The sequence below is a fragment of the Schistocerca cancellata genome, chromosome 1 (assembly GCF_023864275.1).
Source record: "Schistocerca cancellata isolate TAMUIC-IGC-003103 chromosome 1, iqSchCanc2.1, whole genome shotgun sequence".
NCBI lineage: Eukaryota > Metazoa > Arthropoda > Insecta > Orthoptera > Acrididae > Schistocerca > Schistocerca cancellata.
Window position 1 is genome coordinate 391,938,540 of NC_064626.1, and position 17,551 is coordinate 391,956,090.

At 42.9% G+C, this 17,551-nt stretch overlaps 1 protein-coding gene across 3 annotated transcripts in view; it reads left to right on the forward strand.

Moving 5' to 3' along the window:
• The window catches only part of LOC126175634 (endothelial PAS domain-containing protein 1), a 702,263-nt gene that overhangs the window by 382,502 nt on the left and 302,210 nt on the right, over window positions 1–17,551 (forward strand). For all 3 annotated transcript variants that reach the window (XM_049922540.1, XM_049922525.1, XM_049922533.1), the window contains exon 2: window positions 2,535–2,722. In XM_049922540.1, coding sequence (XP_049778497.1) covers window positions 2,535–2,722 — 188 coding nt within the window. The remainder of the gene's footprint in view (window positions 1–2,534; window positions 2,723–17,551) is intronic.

Below are 17,551 nucleotides of genomic sequence, written 5' to 3' on the forward strand. Positions count from 1 at the left end.
ACCTGTGCTTTTTTTTCCAATCGTCCGGAACACTTCGCTCCTCCAAAGATCTAAGGTACACTGGTGCCAAAAGAGTTGCACGTTCTTTCATGTACTCGATGTGGAATACTGTTGGTATCCCGTTAGGTCCAGTGGCCTTCATTATGTTGAGCGATTTCAATTTCTATTGTATTCCTTGGTCACTTATTTCGGTATCAGCCATTTTGTCGTTCCTGCAACGTTTTAAAGTAGGCACTGCAGTGCAATCTTCCCCTGTGAAACAGTTTTGAAAAAGTTACCCAAGCACGACTCACGCCCCGTCCTCACAGCTTTTCTTCTGCCAGTACCTAGTCTCCTATCTTCCAAACTTTACAGAAGCTCTCCTGCGAACCTTGCAAGACTAGCACTCTGAAAGAAAGGATATTACGGAGACATGGCTTAGCCACAGCCTGGGGGATGTTTCCAGAATGAGATTTTCAGTCTGCAGCGGAGTGTGCGCTGATATGAAACTTCCTGGAAGATTAAAACTGTGTGCCGGACCGAGACTCGAACTCGGGACCTTTGCCTTTCGCGGGCAAGTGCTCTACCAACGGAGCTACCCAAGCACGACTCACGCTCCGTCCTCACAGCTTTACTTCTGCCAGTACCTCGTCTCCTACCTTTCAGACTTTACAGAAGCTCTCCTGCGAACCTTGCGAGACGGGTGTTACATCACGACACGGATACAAATTTGAATACAGCGAACAACATGGTAAAAAATTGGTACGACGGAGGTTTGACCACAACTCGCCCTCTTGGCAGTCCAACACAACCACTCAACCACAACGCAGTTGCTGCTTCACCCTGCTGTCTGTTGCACTTCTTTTCCTTGGACCGTTCATTGTTTCTATTTTGCTTCTTTTTTCACAGATCAGTACAACTTATTCCTGTTTTCGTGCTTGATCTATGTTCAGGTTTTGACGGACTGTCCACTGGGCCCTCTTACCACTAAACCTGGGGAGAGGGGGGTTGCGATGGGGAGTTTCCATTGTCAGTACACAGTCGTTTCGCAGGGTGCTTGCACATGACAGCCGCGTGGCGGTCCTGCTGTAGTGAAGAAGCAGAAAAGCTGTGGAAGTTTTGTGACCCATTGTCTTGGACGCTGTGGTTATACTACATGTATACAATAGGTTACTGCACGCGACTTCAGTTTGCATGATGATTGTCATTTGCGCATGTAGAATAGGCAGTAGCTCTAACCTTCTTTGTCTTCCTTCCTCGTGAACGTTTGTCACGCAATATAGCAGAGTCCGCCCTTTTTTCTCTCTGTCTTCACCTTGCACGACGTGGTACCTTGTCTATTGCTTTTCAGTTAGATTGTAGTTGAACGCTATTCTTGTCTGCAGCATCCCGTGGAAAATCAGCATACAGCAATGTCCAAGGCGCTAATATCTTAAAATCTCTAGTCACCGTGTCCATTATCTACATCTACATTTATTATGATGAACAGAAAGGGGTGAAGAGTTGGTCCCTAATAAGTAACCACAGAAACAAGCAGAGTTACCTGGTGCTCTTGTAGCAGATAGTAGTCGACTTTCAGGATTGCTTTAGAGCAGCCAGTCTCATTCAGTTAGTTCTTCGGGTCTTCATGCTCACCGTCTGCCTGGTTAACTGGGTGGTAACGTGCACGCCCCCCATGCAGGTGGTCCCGGGTTCGCTTCCCGGCCGGGTTGGAGACTTTCTCTTTTGCGGGACTGGGTGTTGTGTTGTCCTCATCATCATATCGCCGGCGCGCAAGTCGCCCACTGTGGTGTCGAGTGAAATAAAACTTGCACTTGGCGGCTGAACTTCCCCGGTTGAGGCCTCCCGACCAACAATGCCATACGTTCATTTCCATTTTTTTCATGCTCACATACATAACGTGGCACTCGCTCACAAGCATGTTCCGGGTCCAGGAAGGTAAAGTGATGATCATTAGATCTTTCTCACAGTGTTTCTTAATGAGCAAGCAGGTATGAACCACATCGGTGGTGCCACAGCGTTTCACAAAACCACGCTGATTGATGATGATACTGATATTGACAGCCGTGCATATTCTGCCGTCTGTGATGCATTGTGATCTTAATTACAATAAAAACGTATTTCACATTTATGAACAAGTGTACAGAAGAAGGGATCGGTTGGTCGGGCATATTCTGAGGCATCAAGAGATCACCAATTTAGTATTGGAGGGCAGCGTGGAGGGTAAAAATCGTAGAGGGAGACCAAGTGATGAATACACTAAACAGATTCTGAAGGATGTAGGTTGCAGTAGGTACTGGGAGATGAAGAAGTTTGCACAGAATAGGGTAGCTGCATCAAACCGGTCTCTGGGCTGAAGACGACAACAACAACAACAATGGTCCATTGTGATTTAGCTCCGTATCTGAAATGTGTGGTCTCTATTTTTTTTCCATTAACTTTTGATACATATTTTCGATTACGATAAAGTTAAATAATAGTGCGAAAGAAGGTATTCTGCTTCTTTTTTTTGGTTGAGATGCAAGCAATACTTAATAATTTTTTCTCTGTTTCAGGAATTCGGAAAAACGAAAGGAGAAATCCAGAGATGCTGCGCGATGCCGACGCAGCCGTGAGACTGAAATCTTCACCAACTTAGCACAAGCATTACCTTTGCCACAGGCAGCTATTTCGCAACTTGACAAAGCCTCTATTATGAGGCTCGCTATTTCGTATCTGAAGATTAGGGACCTGCTCAGCCTTGGTATGTATTCTTTATGAGTTTTAACGAAAAAAAATTATATTTATGTCTTAATTTAGTTGCTTTTTTTTTAAAAAAAAAGGAATCTAGAAAATAAAACGTTAATCAACTATTCACAAAATACAGCAGTAGATCCAGCCACATCTAAAAGATGGCTGCCTCACGAACTTATTTTTGCCTTCAGAGTGTACTTTGAGCGGATGTGTCATTAACGTCTGTGGATCTAGTGAATATCTTTACAATCATCACCCAAAGCTTAATAATCTGTTGAGGCATAGAGTGGATGGCCTCTACAGTGCCAGTGTGAAGTTGAGGCGAAGTGTTGACCGATGGTTCTCAAGGAAACATCATTACTGCCATACATTTTATTGGAGAACTAACTACAAGACTCATAGCGACACTCTGCGGTGGCAGCACCTCCTGGATGTGCGCTGAAGACAGCGAGTGTGGAGGCGCTGAAGCAAGCAGGCGTCCAGCGGGTGGGTAGGAATGCTGACGTGCGGAGTCCGCGGCAGAAACGTGTACCTCACAGGCACGGCTCTGTAGCCGGAGGCAGGGCGCGGACACCCGCCCTGATTCTTGGTGAGGGTGACATCCCTCAGTAGTTGCGTACAACATTAGTATGGCGCCCAGGCGTAGATGGTTGTGCGGCTGCACTGCCCTTGTCTCGAGCGACTGCCTTCCAGGGCAGAAGGCCGGTTGCGGGTGAAGTGAGCTCCGAGGTGGCCCGCCGTATGGAAGGCTGCTTGCAGAATCCTCTACGTCTATATACGTAGTCCGCAGACCATCGTACTTTGCTTGACCACTACTAGTCATTTCCTCTCGCGTGACATTCGCAAATAGGAGGGGGGGGGGGGATGACTGTCTAAAAGCCTCCGTACGAGCTCTAATTTCTCGCATCTTATCTTCGTGATCGTTACGCGAAAAGTACGTTGGCGACAGTAGAATTGTCCTGCAGTCAGCCTGAAATGCCGGTTCTCTAACTTTGCGCAGTAGTGCCTTGCGGATTCCTACTCATCCACATTAGTTTACATTTTTCTACCTTTAGAGCAAGCTGCCGTTTGTCATACCAACTAGAAATTCTGTATAATGCATACTGTATATTCCTGCAATTACTCAGCGACGACGCCTTTCCGTACATCACAGCGTCATCAGCAAACAGCTGTAAGTTGCTGCTGATCGTCAGGTCATTTATGTTTACACAGAATGAAAGCGGTTCCTATCACACTTCCCTGGGACACTCCTGACGAAAGCCTTTTCGCCCCGTGGAGCAGCTCAGACATCCTCCTCGTAGACGGTGCTGCCAGACTTTGATACCTTTGGCTTTAGATGTGTCAGTGTCTACATGTTTTGCTGAAGCTCTGCTTTCAACCAGTTACTCCAAAACAAGTCCTTAACTTGGATGTGTAGTAACCAGCCTGTCGATACCGCCTTCTGCTGTGTCGTCGTTATTGCGGTGCTGACTCCTGGCCCCGTCGGCAATGTGGAAACCCGTCAGTGGCGTTGCTGCGTCTGACGCTAACGACGTTTTGGTCGATTCTGCGCTCGCCAGCTCCCATGTCCTTTTGCAACAGCCGTGGTACCGTTGCTATTTTACTCAGTAGCGCCAAAAAAACAGTGGCACTGCTAAAAAATCAAAAGTTCCGTTGTTTGTTAATTAAATAATTATTTGTACCTGTTCTGACTTGCGTCTATCACACCACGTTTTCTTTTTCAAGCACTGGATTATCTGCGAACAACCATACCAACATTTCTCTTTGAAACACATTTATCAGCCTTTCCTCATTGCCTATGATTTGCCGTAAGTGGAGGGCACCCAGCTCGGTATCCAACCTGCAACACCCAAGTCACTTTTCTCCGCCTTCACAGTTTCCACAACAGGTTATTTAACCTCATGAATGGCATCACTGCAACAATTTGTACTGCAAATTTCCTTCTGTCTACTCTCGGTATGCTAGTTGTTTCACTGTTATCGTAGATACCACTTTTTGTGAGGCCCAAGTTACAACATTCTTTTTTTGCCAGTCAGTACATGCCATCTAAAACAGATTTCATGAACGGCCTGCATATTTCGTAAAGACGGGCCTTAACACTACTCACTAATCGTTCACGCGAAAGATTATTGTATGGCAGTTGAACGGGGAAACGTCTGTACACAAGACTCACTGAATCAAACTCAGCACACAATGTGCCTTTAATTAGATTCATAGAACACAGCACACTGGTCCCCAGTGCGAATTGTCTGCGACAACACTGATGATTGGTTCTAAAAGGAACATACATTCAGGAACATTGAAAATAGCGCACCAACAGGGAAGCATCGGACCGAAATGAAATTTATTGGACATACTGATATAGGTGAGAGATTCACTTGATCCCAAAATGAAGACAAGTAAACAAATACGTGATTGCAAGTAGACAAATAAAGTTCAACATCAATAAGCAATGGACCCCTTTTTGGTGCAATACATGCCGCAACATGGTGCGGCATCGAGTTGCTCAGACGTCTGATGTTATCCTGAGGCAGACTGGGCCACAAATCTTGAACAGCCACCTCCAAATCATGGGCGCCATCTGGTGTTTGAACTGGTCCCACACATGCTCTAAGGGGACAAGTTCGGGGAGCAGGCCAGTCATGGAAGAGTCGGAACATGACATAGGAAGTCTTGCGGACGAGCATTATCTTGCTGGAAAAGTACTCCTTGTATACTATGTAGGAAAGGTCCCCCGCACCGGCGTGCGGGGGCTGTGGTGCGCGACAGCGTGGGTTAAACTATACCGTTCACCAGGCTGCGTCCACACCCGTAAGCGGTTACCATCCGTCCCAAAAACGAATCAGGTTTCATCACTAAATACCACGTTTCCCATTGTGTGGCAGTCCACGTCGATCTGGCGTTGCACCACTGCTGAAGGAGTCGCCGATGTCTGGGTGTGACGGCAGTAGCCGGCAAGCGCGCCTGGATTGCAAATGCACATCCGCCGGGCGTCTGGAAATGGTTTGTGGAACAACTGGCATCCGTACAACTGCCTGAATTGTGGAGCGAATCACAGTAGGATCGCTGATCACTTGCTGCCGCGATCCTTCGATCCTCTCGCCTCAGCGTCTTCCTGGACACTCCAGCCCCTGTACATCACACTTGGGTACCACATCGTGTCCACTGCTGTTAGTTGGTTAGCTGGTTGTGTGTTCCATTGATCAATCGCACAGTACGGTAGCCATTATGATGTGGAACGTGTCAATTGCACAAGAAATACACATATGAAACAATTTATATATATATATATATATATATATATATATATTCCAATACAGACTTAAAGATAAATATTTCTATTATTTACCCCATTGCCTTAAATGGCACAAACCTCATATACTATATTTATAGATTTATTTATTCCTATTCAAGAATTCATCTATGGTATAGAAGGAGTTGTCAAGGAGATATGATTCCAATTTATTTTTAAAGCTATTACTGATGTCTGTCAGACACCTTATTTCATCTGGTAATTTGTCGAAAATTTTTATAGCAGCATATTTTACCCCTTTCTGTGTCAAAGATAGGTTGAGCAAAGGATAGTGTAAGTCTTTCTTTTTTCTGGTATTGTAATCATGAATGTCACTGTTGTTTTTAAACTGGTCCATGTTGTTGAGAACAAATTTCATTAGTGAGTAGATGTATTGTGAGGCTGTTGTAAGAATTCTCAATCTTTTAAAAAGATGCCTACAAGAAGTGCGACAATCAACCCCACCCAGTGGGACTTTGTGCGACGGAACGGTCCGAACGATCGACCTGGCGAGCCACACGGTGTGTCGACCGGCCTGCGGTTTTGATGCCGATAATTAGGACCCTCTCAAACTGGCTTCATTCATGTTTGTGACCCGTCCACTGCGCGCCGTTTAGCCGTTTCATGGATAAAATTTATTCGGCATATATTGCAAAAATAAAAGGTCAGAAACTGCCTTCCTTTGTGATAAATAACACACTTTCACTATCAAAACAATTTTAAGCTGATAGATTTTGAAACTCGGTGAAGTGGGACACATGTGTTCCACGAACCTAACTAGACGCATGTTTGCACGTGAACCTAGAATTTTCAGACATAATTTTTTTTATTTTTGAATTATTTTATCTGGCAGGCAATTTTGGAAAAAGTAAAACAAATTATTACCAAAACACATTCATTATCCTCACGATGAAAAACATTCGCACACAGTTCAGACTAGTTTTTAACATAACATTTGAAGATAGCTTTGATATACCGTACACCAATGTTTTTTACATTGTGTGAAGTTCTCTGGGGCATATACGTCTCACCAGGTACAAATTAAGTACAAACCAGCAGCGTTACTGAGGTGTGTAGTAATGTTTCAAAACAATATCTGTGATATATAAGAGAACACAGTTAGTTGCTTCACACATTCTTAGCGTCCGCAGCTCGTGGCCGTGCGGTAGCGTTCTGGCTTCCCACGCCCGGGTTCCCGGGTTCGATTCCCGGCGGGGTCAGGGATTTTCTCTGCCTCGTGATGACTGGGTGTTGTGTGATGTCCTTAGGTTAGTTAGGTTTAAGTAGTTCTAAGTTCTAGGGGACTGATGACCATAGATGTTAAGTCCCATAGTGCTCAGAGCCATTTGAACCATTTTTTTGACTACGCACACTATTCTTCATCTGTAGCAATAGCTTTTTTCTGTACAGGATCAGTATTAGGATGCAATTTTATTCAACGTATCCCGCACGCATGGAAATATTGGAGTTACTGTTTGATACCTCTGGTCGAGATATTTGTGGTATAAGACTTTCTTTTCTGTCAGTGTAATACCATCACAATCTACCGAGCGCGGTGGCGCAGTGGCTATAGCACACTGGACTCGCATTCGGAAGGACGACGGTTCAATCCCGCGTCCGGCCATCCTGATTTAGATTTTCCCTGATTTCCCTAAATCGCTCCAGGCAAATGCCGGGATGGTTCCTTTGGAAGGGCACGGCCGACTTCCTTCCCCGTCCTTCCGTAATCCGATGAGACCGATGACCTCGCTGTCTGGTCTCCTCCCCCAAACAACCCAATCCAACCCAATCATCACAATCTCTACCTCTACCTCTACCTCTACACTAGGGTTTATATATAAAAGATTGTAGTGAAGAGATTGTGTCAAATATTACACTGACGGAAATGATATATACATATATGGCTTGTCTGATCTCTATGCAATGACTGACCACCTGTTCAAACACAGATATAATAATTAACAGTCGAATTTACTTGACTCTAATCGGCATTTGCCGCGAGATGAATATTTATTCTCCTGTTCTTAATTTCAAGTTACTAATTAACATATATTACATGACATTTACTGTATGGAGAGGCGTTTCCAGTTGTCCATGTAGCAATAGAGTAGCAACGGACCACACTAGTCGATAAAATTATTCTTGATAAGCAAAATCAGTCTGGTGCGCAAACTCGTACCTGTCCACCAGTAGGGAGCGCAAGACCAGACAAGGTCCCACGGCGAAGGGCTTCCTCGTCTCATCGCAGCTGCAGCGTCAGGTGTTTACTAGCTATCACCACTAGACGACGGTCATCTGCCCTGCTACACCTCTCGACGGTCTTGTCTGCAAACCGATTCAATGCGCGTAATCTACATTGGTTGAAGTACGAAAGTAAATTTCGCGTGATGTGTCACTGGCAAGTAACGACGTGGACCATACATACAGAGAACTGATACAGTACAGTACAGAAGGTAAGTGAAGAAATAAGCAGTGACGCTTTTATTGAAATACAATAATACCACTGAAGTCACCATGATTTATGATGGTCCCCTGGATATTATAAAAAGCGAGACATGACTTTAAATACAGCGATCACCACGGACGGCAGTGCATGTCCTGCAGTGTGCTACCATGGTGACCTCAAGGTTGGTTCTTGTGGCTGGACGTCCCATTGCTTTGCCAGCGAGGTTGCGACTACTGGATGGTCCGTTGAGTACGTGGACGTGCTGCAACGCGTTCCACGCGTATTCAGTGGGTTTTACGTCGGTGGAAGGACGGGTATAATTCGATGCGGCCGCGCGTTGACACCGATCAAAATGAAGACAGAGCCGAATGCACCACTGAAAAGACGCACACGGGGAAGGAGTGCAGTGTCAAAATGACGGTGACCTTGAGTGTACATCTACATATATATACTCCGCTAGCCACCAATCGGTGTGTGGCGGAGGGCACAATTCGCGCCGAAGTCATACCCCCCCCCCCCCCCCCCCCGTTCCACTCGCGGATCGCGCAAGGGAACAACGACTATCTGAACGCCTCAGTACGAGCTCTAATTTCCCTTATCTCTGAATGGTGATCATTGCGCGATTTGAAAGTTGGTGGTAATAATATATGCTCTACATCCTCGGCGAAGATCGGATTTCGGAATTTAATAGAGCAGCCCCTTCCGTTTAGCGCGTCGTCTATCTGCAAGTGTGTCCCACTTCAAACTGTCTATGAGATTTGTAACGCTCTCGTGATAGCTAAATGTACCAGTCGCGAATCTTGCCGCTCTTCTTTGGACCTTCTCAATCTCTTGAATGAGACCCAACTGGTAACGGCCCCGTACAGACGAACAGTACTCTAAGACTGGACGAACTAACGTATTGTAAGCAATTTCCTTTGTTGAAGGACTGCATCGCTTCAGTATTCAAAAAAAAAAAAAAAAAAGGCTCTGAGCACTATGGGACTCAACTGCTGAGGTCATTAGTCCCCTAGAACTTAGAACTAGTTAAACCTAACTAACCTAAGGACATCACAAACATCCATGCCCGAGGCAGGATTCGAACCTGCGACCGTAGCGGTCTTGCGGTTCCAGACTGCAGCGCCTTTAACCGCACGGCCACTTCGGCCGGCACTTCAGTATTCCACCAATAAACCGCAATCTAGAGTTCGCCTTGCCCGTTACGTGTGTAATCTGATCATTCTAATGGTTCAAATGGCTTTGAGCACTATGGAACTTAACATCTGAGTTCATCAGTCCCCTAGACTTAGAACTACTTAAACCTAACTAACCTAAGGACATCACACACATCCATGCCCGAGGCAGGATTCGAACCTGCGACCGTAGCAGCAGCACCTAGAACCGCTCGGCCACAGCGGCCGGCTCTGATCATTCCACTTGAGGTCGTTTTGAATAGTCACACCCAGATATTTGACGGATGTTACCACTTCCCAAGACTGGGCATTTATTTTGTACTCGTACATTAATGGTGATTTTCGGCTTGTTATACGAAGTAGGTTACACGTACTAATATTGAGAGATAACTGCCAGTCATTACACCACTCATTTATTTTCTGCAAATCGTCATTGATTTGTTCACAACTTTCGTGTGATACTACTTACCTGTAGACTACAGCATCATCGGCAAACAGTCTAATGCCGCTGTCAATACCATCAACCAGGTCGTTTATGTAAATTGTGAAAAGCAGCGGGGACCTATTACGCACCCCTTGGGCAGTGCACCGTGTTCATCAACTATTTGGAGGTCAGTACGCCCGTGGAACATTATGCCTCACTACAGCACAACACCGGGCCCACGAAAATTGTCGGGTTCGACAATGCTAGACGTCCCCTCATATGGCGAGAGGTGGAAAGAAGTAATGAATCTAGGAACATTGTCAAACATGATCGTTTTGGTGGTCAAGCTACGTTATTTGGCAGTGATACATCATGTGAAAGTTACTTTCGTTCCGAAGTTTTGCACACGAGTGTCCTTACTCTCACTTTTCTTGGTAATGTTGTATCATAATGATTTTATATAATGAGATATGTTTGTGGAAATCACTGACTTCGTATACAATTTCAAGAACTGTTCTTGACCTAGTAAAATTCCCGATTGTTAAAATAGTTTCGTCCCAACTGGTAATTGTTTATACGTTCTCAAGGATTTCGTTTTATATAATAATGCATCCATTCTCAACAAGTTCTTTGAACTCGACTGCTGTAGTGTGGTAACTTAGTAAGTTCTTCACCATGGTAAACACTTACCGACGCTGAGATAGAAGTGATACAAATGCTTCTGATACGGAAGATTCGGTTTCAGAATGTGAGGATCGCGTGAGTAATAATTTTGATAAGTGAGAAATGTGGTCTCTCTCAACGTTTTGCCAGCAACACACAAGCTATTTCTTCAAGAAATCATGCTATAGAGTCCAGCTACGTCCTCTTCTGCTACCCACCTGGAATTACACGGTGTGCAGCCAGCAGAATAACTGATATATAGAATCTCATTTGAAAGAATCTTTCATACAATTGAAAACGATGTTACTGAGATGAGAAACATCGAAGGTGAGCGAGTTCATGACCAACAGTGGATAAATGTGGACAGTACGCATGTTTGTTGCTGGTGTATGCCTTTCGTAGGACGAACCTACAATAATCTTTGGTGGCGTAAGAAAACGGACCGTAATATATTTCGGGTGTCAGTCTCACAATGAACATAGTAAAATATCACATGTTGTGCGATTCGATAGGACAGCAAGTAGAGAAGAAAAGCAACATACTGACATCAAACTATAGGATAAAATGAAGGACGCTTTGCGACAATCAAACTTCGCTGATTCCGCAAATTTATGCAGGCAAAGGACGAGGAGCAACATCAGAAAGAAATGAACGTACGAGATTTCTGCTTTGAACTGACCAGTGAACTAAGAGATCAGAATGTAATATGTGACGTTGTTACTTTTTATGATTTGGGACATAAGCTGCTACAACAAGGAAGTTACGCTATGAGGATCTACACGGAAATATAGTCCAGAACTTCCACCACAGCAAGCAAACAACCAACCAACCAACATGGAAGTTCTATGTTTGTCATCTTACTTCGCTAATGACACTGCTCTTATCGATCATATCCAAGAGGAAATCAAAAATGTCACGAGTTTAATGCAACACCACGGCCAGTCAGCAAGAGAGATGACAAAAACAGGAAATGATCATGGGTACATCAGAACTAAAGAGCTTTTGACACAATATGCTAAAAAAGTATGTACTCTTGCGAAAGAAAGACATATCAGTAGACAGTAATCATTTTCCAAAACATATTAGACATTTCTGCACCCGCAGTCATGTTTTGAGAACTTCAGTAGATACCAGTAGGTACGTAAGCAAATGGACGTGAAGAAGGAGAGTATTGTTAGAAGACATTTTAAAATCACCAAAAAAAAAAAACACACACACTTTCCGGGAGCGGGTGAATGAATGAGGATTTTCAAGAATATCCTAAAACTTGAATGTACTTCTGGTGTCGTAATAGACGAACTTGTGTGGAAACTATAACAGACAGAAGAGCGTAGGGCTCCACGGCCAGTACCAGTTTGAATAAAATCATTTTGAATATTAAAGGCCATCTCATTACGAAAAACTGAAATATTACAAAGCTGACGTTTCGATTGACTTTGCAGCGTTTTTCAGGGCGACTGAACTAAATAAATTTTGTCGTCGTGAAGGAACCACTACAGAGTCGCCCGAAACGTCTTTGCAATTACTTTAATGTTTCTTAACTACGCGGCTTATTATGGAAAAGGATTTTCTTCCAAATATAACACACCATTGAAAAGCCCACGTCATCAACTTGGGGGCAGACGTTAACCAATGAATATTGTGCTGGAATTTTGTATACTGTATCTTTATAACTGAATCTTTTTTCAGTGTCCCACATTAAGATACGAATAGAAGTGTACCGTATATTACGAGCCGTGTTTTTAAGTAAGAAGCATTTTGAAATAAAATTAAAAAAATTAGACTTACTTGGCAATTTTATTTTTACATGATATCCTATACATTAAATTTTCTACATAATTCCCACGAATAGTAAGGTACTTACCGTATTGTACAACCAACGTTGAATACCATCCCCATAGAAATCTACCGCCTGAGCATAACTTTCGATAATTTAAACATTCTGTAACAATTGCATAAAGCCCACTTTTTATACTGGAAAAAACTCATCGTAAAGCGTCTATTTTCTCTCTCTTCATTCTAGTTCGTTCCTCATACTGCACTTTTTCGCCCATCTTTAAAAACCCTCACCCATTTCTGTACCATTACATCGCTCATACATGTCAAGAAGTGTTCTTTATGCAGTTGTATCAAAAGTATAAATTATCGGAAGTTACGCTGAAGTGGTGGATATATACATATCGTTTCGCTCGCTAAGGATCACGTGGAGCCATTACTTAGCACTAGCTTTCTAGTTTTTCTTATGTTCCCAAAACTTCCTCATCCTTTCTCTCCAGGCCTATCTTGCGTGCATGCGTTTTTAAAATTTCAAATTTCTTCCTGTTGGATTCTTGGGTATCAAATATGTGTAATGTTTTTCTCCCTGTATATAATCCGTGTGGTTGCCAGAGATCAACACCGATTTGTGTGAGGTCACTTTTTGTCTCTACCAGCCAACATATTTTGGATTGTCGGGTTCCGTTGATGATGTGGAAGATTTTGTTGGTCAGGCGAGAGTCAATTCGTGCTATGTCGTCGTTATTATTATTATTTAAACTTGTGTCCAGCTGTATACAGAGATTATTAATTCGCTTTTTCGTAAATGAATTGTCAGGAATTTATTTTCACTTTGTACCCAATTACGACAGATAAAGTCATATTTACCCAGCCAATATACTGCAGAAGTAAATTCGAACAGATCAGCAGGGTTAAAAATATTAAGCTGATCATACCTCACCTGAAAATCGTCACTAAGCTTTAACAGAAGCCGAGAGACTAATTGTAGCATTGATCTGATATGCTTCATTACAGAATACTTAAAAGACCACTTGATATGGGTATCTTGATTCTTCTCAGATTACTTGCACCTCAGAACTCTGTTGCTAAGAAGTTGTTTCGCAACTTGTGCATTACCCCTTTCATTCAGTTGGTCTTGGAATGTTCAGTCTATCCTCTTGTTGTCCACTCGCTCCATATAGCATCTCCCACACACCTATTTGTGCTCTGTCCCCTGCTTGTTACCCCATGTTTTACTGTTTCCAGTTTCCCCCTTTGCTTCCTTTTAATTCTCTTCCTCTGAATTTCTTTGGCCATTTCTTTTTATTTTCTTAATTTTGCCCTAGTTGTTGTCTTGTCCGTGTTCGTCTCCTTCCCTTCCCTTTTGCCTCCATGTCTCACTTACCCTGTGTACACTTCTCTGTGCACTTACTCCTCCCCTTGTCTACGACTTGTCAACTGCAGCTCTGTCTCATCCACCCAGCACGTTCTCAGCTCATCAAACAAAACCTTTTGTATCCCATGTGTATTTCAGTTACATCCTATACTGCTGTCCGTCTCGTCCACCATTATATGAACGGGTTTCCTGTTCCAACTTTGCAAAATGACTGAAAGATCAACTGTTTATGACATCCAGTTCCCTTTTCATTGACAACTGTGGATTTGTTTCAGGAATAAACCTTTTAATTGCTTTCATTTTTAATATTGCAAGGGCAGTGCTGTTAGCAGCTACTATATCTTTGAGAAAGACAGTGTGTAGCATTGTGTGTGAGTTAGGACATTAATAATACTATTATGTTTAACACTCCTCACATTTAAATGGCTAGTATGTTGTTTCATTAAACAGTTTTTCACTACTTCTGCAGTTTAGAATTCTGCGTATTGACAGTATGGTGCGGAATAGTTTGAGGTGCTGAAAAAAAAGAAAGGAAAAAAAAAACTAAGAATATATTGTTATGTTGTTATGAACCCGATGTAGGGGTGCTTATAATACTTGCACTCCTAATCTCATATTTGCAGCTGACTGAATTAGGCTTTTCTTTGTTTGCTGCAGCTGTTACTTATTTAAGTCCAGTGCCTTTCTTTCCCTCAAACTGAGCAAAGTAACTGGAAATAAATGCCTTGTTCTTCATCACATTAAAAACATGCTGCAACTGTAGTTTGTTTGGCAGTTGTTTACATAATTGTACTTAGAAACTGATGTAGTTGGCAACAGCGAACTTGTATGTCCTCTTTGTTGGACAAGTAAAATGGGTTTTGGAAGTGTTATAGTGGTCCTTGTTGTCATCAGCACAGCTCTGAAAGAAGTTATGCTCATTATTGGGTGGCAGGGCTTTCAGCAGTTTGCACAGAAGCAATGTCAGCAGTGTTTCATTTCTTCCTCAGCTGTGTTTCTTCGATATTTCGTTTCTGTCCTGTTTTGGCAACATTCCGATTGTCTTGTTTTGTTATTTCAGAATGCAGGAAATTCTGCTTTTTGGTCGTACTGTCCCATAATTTACAAGATGATTATAAAGGCAATAAAGGATGGTAAAAGAATGAAAGATTGAGCTATTTATGGATAGTTCTACTAGTTTAAGTACAACAAATTGTAGTAATGTAATGAACACACATGCTACTTGCTAAAGTCTCAAGGCCGTACTCTTTGTGGGGGTTACATGTTTGCACTTGACAATTTAAATTAGTAGGTGTAGGGCGGTGGAGCAAAGTTCATCTCATTTGTCTCTTCAAAATAGCACAAGAAAATAAAAAAAAGAGACCTAGAGCTTTAGAAATGGACCACTTGGGAAGAGCATATAGAATTCCCCGATTTCACCTTCTAAGAAATGAGTAAATAAGAGAAAGGATGCAGACTCATTATGTATTACAGATATAATAGAAGAAAGATAGCTAGGATAATTTTTGCATTACAAAAGAGTGGATGAAGACAGATGGTCCAAGAAAGTACTTTCATGGCAATCTCCTGGAGGAGGAGGAGGAGGAGGAGGAAGAAGAAGAGAAGAAGAAGAAGAGAAGAAGAAGAAGAAGAATAAATAGATTATGAAGAAGAATGGTGACAGAGATGCGAAATGCAGCATCAGCTGTCGGATCCCCACAAGAGAGAAACTCAGTTATGGACAATATTGCAAAGGCAGCAATGGAAATGAACCCAGCATTCATTGCATAGTATTTGGGACAAAGTGAACACATTTGCTGTGGTTATACAGAATACAGGAAGGGGACAAATTGGAGTGGAAGATGTTGATAGTGTTAAGAATGACTTTAAGAAATAAGGTTTGTTGTGGACCATGCTTGGAGACGTGACTTGCAAGTCTCTGCCACTGCTCAATAATAACCATAACATCATTACTTAAGTCTTGTCTGGCACAGGTGAACTCTACCAATGTAGAAAGGAGAGCGAGCACATGAGTTTGCAAGTACAAATAAGATCTTGCAGTGTTGCTGTTACATTAGCAACCACTGGGTGTAGTGACCATTATATACCAGTATATTGACTGATTAGTAAGCAGTGAATATTGTTCTGTTTAAATCTTTGAAGTTCCCAGGTTGCTCTCTTAATTTTTGCTCCAGTGTTCCTTTTCTTTATTCAAGTAACTTTGTCCCTTTTCTGGTGCTGACTTCAATCTCTGGCAGTGCTTGCCATTTGCTAATTCTTTGTCTGTATGAGTTTCCATTGAAAATGTCTGATGGACTTATATGAGTCGTTTGTAAATGCTTTTGTCCTGGGGGATTCAGGGTGTGTGTATGCAGAGAGTATGTATATGTGTATGTCTGGGATCTCCTCCCAAACCCCTGGATCAGTTTCAACCAAACTGACATGGAAGCAGCCAGCCTCACAAGTGTCAACACTGTGAGGTTTATAACTTCTTATCTGCAATAGGAGTGGAGATACAGGTAAAAAAGCTTTTTTTCCCAGCACCTAGGGTGTAGGCCGCCCCTCATGACAGGTATGTTGTGTGGGAACAGTATCAGCCTGCCAAATCAACCTGCTTTGTAGGGCAACCTACAGGGCAGTGGCAAGATACGGTTTTATGCGCATTGCATGTAGGCTGCCGTGCTTGGCAGGCATGTTGTGTTGGAGTAGTATCTACCTGCTTGGCGTGGTAGCCTGTACGACAGGGGTAAATAAATGATTTTCAAGCTCTAATGTGTAGTCTGTCCTGCATGACAGATACATTGTGGGAATTAACAGTCTGCTTCAGTGACGTGTAATGCATGGTACACATGCCAGTGAACATTGCTGGGGATAGGTTGAGACTGATTGGGGAGGGGATGAACAGAGTGAGGAGGGGGGAGGAAATGGACAGAGAGTGGAGGAGGGGGTGGGGAAGATGCGTGAGGCTGGTGGAAGGTACAGATTCATAATGGACAGGCGAAAAAGGAAGAGGGGGAGGAGGATATGGTCAGAGGAAGGAGAAGGAAGGAATGATCAGAGTTAGTGTGGGTGGAAGAAATGAATGAAGATAGGGAGAGGAGGAGATGAAGAGAAAGAGAGGGGGAGGAAGAGATAGATAAAGTTAGGAGAATGAGGTGGATGGACAGAGGGAGGAAGAGGTACACATATGGAGGGGGAGGAAGAGTGTGCTCAGTATGTGTCAGGCACATGCAGTTTGTCTAATGGTTTAAATACCCTGCTATCATAGTTAAAACTGACTGTGAGAAAGAAAACTAAACTGTAGGTTTGCACAGAATAGTGTTTTCGTCCTCACAGTAACTTTTAACTTAGTTTAATAAATGTGTATAGCCTATCCCTCTCTGAATGTTTATAAGGGCATTGTGTACAAATTTGGAATAAATTTGTCAATAACTTTTTGAGATTTTTCATAAAAATGTCTTGTCATTATATAATAATGTAGATATCTTCTAATATCTTCAGTCATGCAGTTTAGTTAGTTATGGGTCTTCCGGGGGAACTCTGAGGAAATGTACCACCAGGGGCTTTAAATATGAATAATATCTTGTGTATTTGCTACATATTGAAATTTGCAGTGCAGGGACTAACTAAGTGCACTCTCATGCTCTAACTCAAGAAATGTGTGTAAGGAGTTTGATACAGCCGCCAAGCCACTTGACACAACAGGTGTACG